This window comes from Strix aluco, chromosome 21, assembly GCF_031877795.1.
Source record: "Strix aluco isolate bStrAlu1 chromosome 21, bStrAlu1.hap1, whole genome shotgun sequence".
Taxonomy (NCBI): domain Eukaryota; kingdom Metazoa; phylum Chordata; class Aves; order Strigiformes; family Strigidae; genus Strix; species Strix aluco.
The window spans coordinates 7,900,233-7,906,922 of record NC_133951.1 but is presented as its reverse complement, the minus strand read 5'-3'; the positions used below and the strand labels follow the sequence as shown (position 1 = coordinate 7,906,922).

The 6,690-nt window shown below is 46.2% G+C and overlaps 1 protein-coding gene across 1 annotated transcript; it reads left to right on the top strand.

Annotated features, from left to right (window-relative positions):
• Positions 1 to 503: 503 nt before the first annotated feature.
• On the top strand, positions 504 to 5,982 carry WFIKKN2 (WAP, follistatin/kazal, immunoglobulin, kunitz and netrin domain containing 2). The gene is made up of 2 exons (XM_074847566.1): positions 504 to 1,039; positions 3,199 to 5,982. Exons 1-2 carry the CDS (start codon positions 839 to 841, stop codon positions 4,708 to 4,710), a joined length of 1,713 nt encoding a protein of 570 aa, XP_074703667.1. The 5' UTR covers positions 504 to 838; the 3' UTR covers positions 4,711 to 5,982.
• The last annotated feature ends 708 nt before the right edge of the window (positions 5,983 to 6,690 follow it).

The window sequence follows — 6,690 nt, the reverse complement described above, 5'->3', positions numbered from 1 at the left end:
CAATGGGATCTGGCTGTCAGGAAATGTGGAGGAATTCAGGGACACTTTTAACATCTTGCTGGTGGGGTTGGAGGGCAGCGTTAAACCCAGCATCCTGGAAATCTCCCCACCAAAGAGAAGAAAAAAGCCTGGAGGAACCCCAGGAGAAGTTATGAAGATATACTGCTTTGTCGATCCTAAGTTTAAATAGGTTATTTCTTCCCTACTTCCTTTGTTAAAATATGATATTCTAGCTTTAATTGCTTCAATCCTATTACTTGTTCCCTTTAGCAAGTGATTGTGTAGCCCCTTGCCGTGGGGAAATCCCCTGACCGTGGGTCCGTGTTATTTAGACAAGTACTCTTTCAGAAGTAAATGCCATTCTTAGCATAGGGAAGTACTTTAGGTCTAAAGGGGTTAAGAAGGCCTCCCTGCATTCAGAAACATGCAGGGGTCCCACCGTGCCAGTTCCAGCCTTTTGAACTCTTTCCAGCTTTTTTTTCTTGCAACAAATCTGTCTGACTGCCACCAGGACATAGGAAGCGTGTGCCTGTCAAAGAAATCAAGTTTACTTTTTCTGACTTGTTAACAGAGGCAGGGTATAAATAGAGCTAACTCTGCTCAGACTATTAGCATTTCTCTTAAAATAAGGGGGTAACTTCCTAGGACCTTTAATCCAATGAGGTCCAGACCAAACTGCACTATCAACAGAGGCAGCAAAGGAGCTTGCTGAAGTTTTTACAGAAGTCAGGTGCATTTGGGTTCCTCGAAAATTTAAGGCTTACCAAAAAAAGCAACCCCAAGCAAACAAGAACTACCTCCAGCTCGGTCACTGCCATTGCCCTGGAGAAGTTCTGAGATGTTGGTGGTGCTGTTCACTCGGTGGATGTGGATCTTGCTGGGGAAGAGCAGTGTCCTCTTGCTTCTGGAGGTCTCTCTGAAAGGGAGAGCTCTACCTCCGATCCGGTATTCCCATGCTGGGATATGCCCCAATGACATGAACCCCAACCTGTGGGTAGACGCGCAGAGCACTTGCAAGAGAGAGTGCGAAGCTGATCTGGTGAGTGTTGCACATTTTTCTCTCTCTGCGTGGCAGGCGATGGGGTCTGGCGGTGGGCTCGCTTGCACCGCAGTCTGTTGCTGTTCTGATAGAAGGGCGCCAGCACCGTGTGGGACCTGACGCAGACAGCGCATGTATTTAATTGACCTGTGACCTATATAAAATAGAAAAGGTTTGATGACTTATTAGTTAAGTGGGGAGGTGTGTGGCAGCTGTCACTTATGCTGATGTGGGTATGGCGTCGCTCTGTTTGATCATTTTCCTTGCTTTCTTGTCAAAAGAAAGGTCCAAATTTGACATTCCAGAACTCAGCATGCCTTGGGGCAATCCACAGCATTTTAGCAGTGTCACCATGTTCTTTGGTGGTGGTGGCCATCATCCATGCTTTATATTTCTGGGAGGAATCATGTGTGAAATCATTTGATTTAACATGTACAGCATCAGCTTTTGCTGCACTTGAAACACAAAGTATGCTTGGAGTGCAAAACAGGGGCACGGTTAAGATGACCAGGCAGATGTTCTCTCTGATGCTCCCAGCTCAAAATGTGCTTAGCTTACAACCCTAAAATTCATTTTTCAACCTGTCAGCACTGCCAGCTCAAGCTGGCATCTGAAAATACCTGCTCGTCCTGCCTCTTACATCATGTCCAACAGCAAAGCTCCTGCAGCCTGAACCAGGCTGACAGCAGCACGTACCATGCTGAAAAAAGTCACCGGGTTTATGTTCTGTAGCCAGGTTGTTTCTGCAATGCTAGAAGGAGGTGGGGGGGGGGGGGGGGGGGTAGTAGAGAAAAAGGCTGGCCATCAAGTAAACAAAGAGATTTGCTCAGATGGATCCCATGTGTTATGAATGAAGGTGATGTTTTTACTTTTGCTATTCCCAAATAAGCTCCCTTTATTTCAACTACCAGGTGCAGCAGTGAATATTAAAACACTTGCAAAACCCCAGCAGCAGCAGCAGAGGACGTTGTTTTAATAATTTACTGGTCAAAAACTGAAAGCCAGAAGCCACTGGCTAAATATACTTGCTTTTGCCTCGTGGCAGCACGGAGTCCTGGGACCTCACATGGAATGAGTGGTCTGCAAGCAGCCAAGGACTCTGCCACCAACTTTGCTAAAGCCACGCTCCTTAACCTCAGCCAAAAATGTTACCCGCTCTGGTTTCTAACTTTGCTTCTGAAACATAGTAATGTGCTGCTGGAAATGGGGAAAGAGTTATGTTATTAGGTCATCTTTTTCCCAATATGGAAAGGATACTGGACTCAGGGGAAGCTCTTCAGTTTGGTAGCTTAAAAAACATTTTGTTCTCACTTACGGAGAAAGCCATTGGGTTTCAGGGGGGTTGTAGAGGTTTAACACACAGTGGAAGTGTGTCCCATTGTGTTCATGGTAGCAGCGTTCACGGTCCCTTAAAGTAATCTGTAACAACACAGCAGCCGTGATCACACATATCAAATACCTTTCCTGCACAGTAGATGAAAATTCTGCTAAAATTAACTGCAATTTAGAGCTGACTGTAGCTGAGATGGAGTGTAATAAATCACTAGAAGAGCGATGCTGCATTTGAAAATAGGACTAAAATAGGACAGAGAAGCCATAATGAGCTGTTTTGGGTTTGTTTTTCTAAATACCATAGAAAAATTATTTTTGGAGCAAGAAGTTCCTTACTTTTGAGATATTCTATTATTTCCTCTACAATGTGAACAATTACAAATCCTTGGCAGTTTCACCTCCAAGAGTAGGCTGTTAGTCCCAGGGAATTCAAATAATACTTTACATACTTCTGTGGAAATAAGAAGGATTACTGCCTACAGCCATATGATAAGACTTTCCATCCGCTCTTGTTTCTTAGGGCTTGTCCTCAGGCATTTCAGAGAGTGTGGAAGGGGGGTTGTTGGTTCAGTAGTCAAGCAGTCCATGTGACTCTAGGAAAGACTTATGATGAGGTTAGTGTTTAAGAAACAGAAATACATTTTCCTTCTTGAGAGTCTTCTCTTGAAGCACTTCAGAAACCCCAGTGTGTTTAGACAATTCTTGGTGTGGCAGACCAAGTCCCCTGCGTAACACCTTGAAAGTTTCTGGATTCTCTGCTTGCTGCGTCTCTAAAAAGGACTTTATTCTGTCCCCAGTAATGATCAGGTTATTTTCTTTCCCCGCAGGAGTGCGAGACCTTTGAGAAGTGCTGCCCCAATGTCTGTGGAACGAAGAGCTGTGTGGCGGCTCGGTACATGGATGTCAAGGGGAAAAAAGGGCCGGTGGGAATGCCCAAAGAGGCAACCTGTGACCGCTTCATGTGCATCCAGCAAGGCTCAGAGTGCGACATCTGGGACGGGCAGCCCGTCTGCAAGTGCAAGGACCGGTGTGAGAAGGAGCCAAGCTTCACCTGTGCCTCTGACGGGCTCACCTACTACAACAAGTGCTACATGGATGCAGAAGCTTGCATCAAAGGCATTACACTGAATGTAGTCACCTGTAGGTACCATCTTACCTGGCCAAACACCAGCCCTATCCCACCAGAAACAACAGCTCGCCCTACTACTGCCTATTCTGAGACAACAGTCATTGATATCTTGCCACCTGCTCTAGTGAACAACCCTGTCCATCAGTCCGTCTACGTGGGAGAGACCGTCAGCTTCCTCTGTGATGTTACAGGGAGACCCAAGCCAGAAATCACGTGGGAGAAGCAGGTCGATGGGAAAGACAAAGTCATTATGAAGCCAAATCACGTCAGAGGGAACGTCGTGGTCACCAACATCGCCCAGCTGGTCATCTACAACACCCAGCTCCAAGACGCAGGCATCTATACCTGCACCGCCAAAAACAGCGGTGGCCTTCTCAGGGCTGATTTCCCTTTGTCAGTCATCAAAGGAGAACCCACATCCAAAGAAGCTTCCCAAAACAAAACACATTTTCCAACTGATGAGTGCCTGAAGCAACCAGACAGCGAAGACTGTGGGGAAGAGCAGACCAGGTGGTACTATGATGCAAAGAAAAACAACTGCTTTACTTTCATCTATGGGAACTGTAACAGCAACCTCAACCACTTTGAGACCTACGAGAACTGTATGTTAACGTGCATGAACGGCCCAATCAACATTTGCAATCTGCCGGCCCTCCAAGGTCACTGCAAGGCCTACGAGCCCAGATGGGCCTATAACAGCTTGACAAAGCAGTGCCAGTCCTTCATTTATGGTGGATGTGGGGGCAACGAGAACAACTTTGAGAGCCGGGAGGCCTGTGAAGAGATGTGCCCTTTCCCGAAGAACACGCACTGCAAAGCCTGCAAACCACGCCAGAAGCTGGTGACGAGCTTCTGCAAAAGTGACTTTGTTATCCTGGGCCGTATAACAGAGCTGACCGAAGACCAAGACTCGGGACACGCCCTGGTGACAGTGGAGGAGATTCTCAAAGATGAAAAAATGGGATTAAAATTCCTGGGGAAGGAACCACTAGAAATCACGCTTTTGAACATGGACTGGAGCTGCCCATGTCCCAACATGACCACAGTGGATGGCCAGCTCATCATCATGGGAGATGTCCACAACGGCATGGCTGTCCTACAGCCAGACAGCTTTGTGGGCACCTCCAGCATCCGGCGCGTGCGGAAACTCCGCGAAGTCATCCACAAGAAAACCTGTGAGCTTTTGAAAGAGTTCCTAGGATTGCATTAACCTCCTCCACACGTGTCAGCCTTCCAGACCCGTGTGTTATGTAGGGCTAACAAGCGCTAGGCTAGTGCACAAACTAAACAAGCTGTTTGAAGATACACTGTAGGAATTATGCAGAACCCTTATTTTAATCCATTAATGATGCTTAGCAACAATGTAGTATGGTCTTTGGCAAGCACGTAAAACAGCAGCAAAAGGCTATTAATCTTGCATTGAAATCAATTTGTCCGTATAGGAGTGCCATTTAACTAGATGACTCACTGCAGTAATTATACAATTTTTATGTAGCTTCCATCATAAATGACGAAATTCATAGCATTTGTTTAGCTAATTGGTACACAGCTAAGTAATATATAATGTCAACTTAATCTGTCTCATTTACAGTATGGAAATGCTATGGTAAGCCATTATAAAAAAGTCACACTTGTGTCCTTGTAGCAGCACTAACATTTCAAGACAAAAGCCTGTAAATTATTGTCTATATTTACAATTGTGCACATTTAACCAATCTATGCATTATGAATTTGCTTCTTGTAATTGAAATTTTCCTAGCAGTTTTCTTTGGAATGTACCTCGGTTTTAAATGGCAACTACTACCTACCTTTCAATCCTTACTGGAGAAGAAACACCCTTGATCCTATGCCCAGGACAACAGGTCCCTGTAGAAGCTCAAGGCACAGTCTCACCCTGAAATGACTTTTCTGTCATCAGAACAAGGTCAGCAAACACCCTCATTCCATTGCACTTCTGTATTTTTATTTTAATCAATATATTGTCTATAACAAACAGTCCAAGGCAGGACAGCAGTGTGCTGCCAGTTGTCTTGCTTTTGAAGATCCTTTACACCTGAGCGTATGCAGCAACTTATTGCTTATTTTCATTAGAAATCCTGCTTTTATAGGTGAGAGAGTAAAGGAAGAGGAGTCAGAACAAAATTCAAAATAGCAAAGTGCAATACGCAGTCTGCAGACTGTATTACACAGGCACAAAGCTGCTGAAACCGAACTGCACAGACACAGACACACAGAGCGAACGCTCTTTAAAGCCATTTATTAATTCGACCCTTTTAGAGCACTCTCAGAAGCCACGGAAAACATTTTCCGCCAGGGCACTGTATATATGCATATGAATAAATATCCTAAGAAAGACAGCACGGGCTGTCGGTGTGAGCACGTGCAAACACATAGGATCGATCATTTTAACATTCGTGTGTCCAAAAATGTAACATTTGCCTATTCAAAAATCCTTAAATAAAGAAAAAGCTGATCCTGGAAAATTCCTGCCTCCGCTAAGGACTGTCATTGCAGGGAGGAGGGGTGAGCGTGGCACGGCGAGCCTTATCATTGCTCTTCATTCGGTTGGTGCAGGGAGTTACTACGGCGGTGCCCAGAGCTTTGTGCCTGGCACAAAAGGCCAGTTCAAGGCTGGACGGGTGTCAAGACACGTTTGGGCGCGAGCAAGGAAGGTGCAGTGAGTGCTACTCCGTGGTGCCATCTAACGGGCTTGCTGCGGGCTGGGCGGCAGGACGGTGGCTGCTGCCCGGCGGTGGACATGTGTCTGCTTTTGCAGATGTGTGCTGGGGCTGGGCATGATAAGGGCTGGCGGAAGGAGCTTGAATAGGCACATGCTGGGCTTCAGCATGATGTGCAAGGCTCTAAACCCCCCCAAAGCCTGCACACGTTGGGTATTTTGCAGTCGCAGGGAGGAAGAATAACAGTGAAGGTGACAGCGGTGAAGGTGAGGCCAGCTGTGGTTTCTGTGAAGGCTTTCCCTGAACCGCACCAGCCACGGGCAGAGACCACAGCATGATGGAGAACTGGGCTCCTCTCCCAGTGATCTGGGCTTGGGTTATGTCCGAAATGCTCTGGCAACAGGAACAGAATCTCCAGTTATTTGTATAATTTCAGAAGAAGCTGGGTGGGAGGAAGAGGAGCCTGGAACAGACTTGCTGGCCAAGAAAATACCTGCTTGTTTTCTTAAGTG

Bases quoted from the DNA above. Each gene is read 5' to 3' on its own strand.
- WFIKKN2 (XM_074847566.1), top strand. From the start codon at position 839: ATGTTGGTGGTGCTGTTCACTCGGTGGATGTGGATCTTGCTGGGGAAG. The intron at 1,040-3,198 runs GTGAGTGTTGCA...CTTTCCCCGCAG, and splicing joins GAGAGTGCGAAGCTGATCTG to GAGTGCGAGACCTTTGAGAA.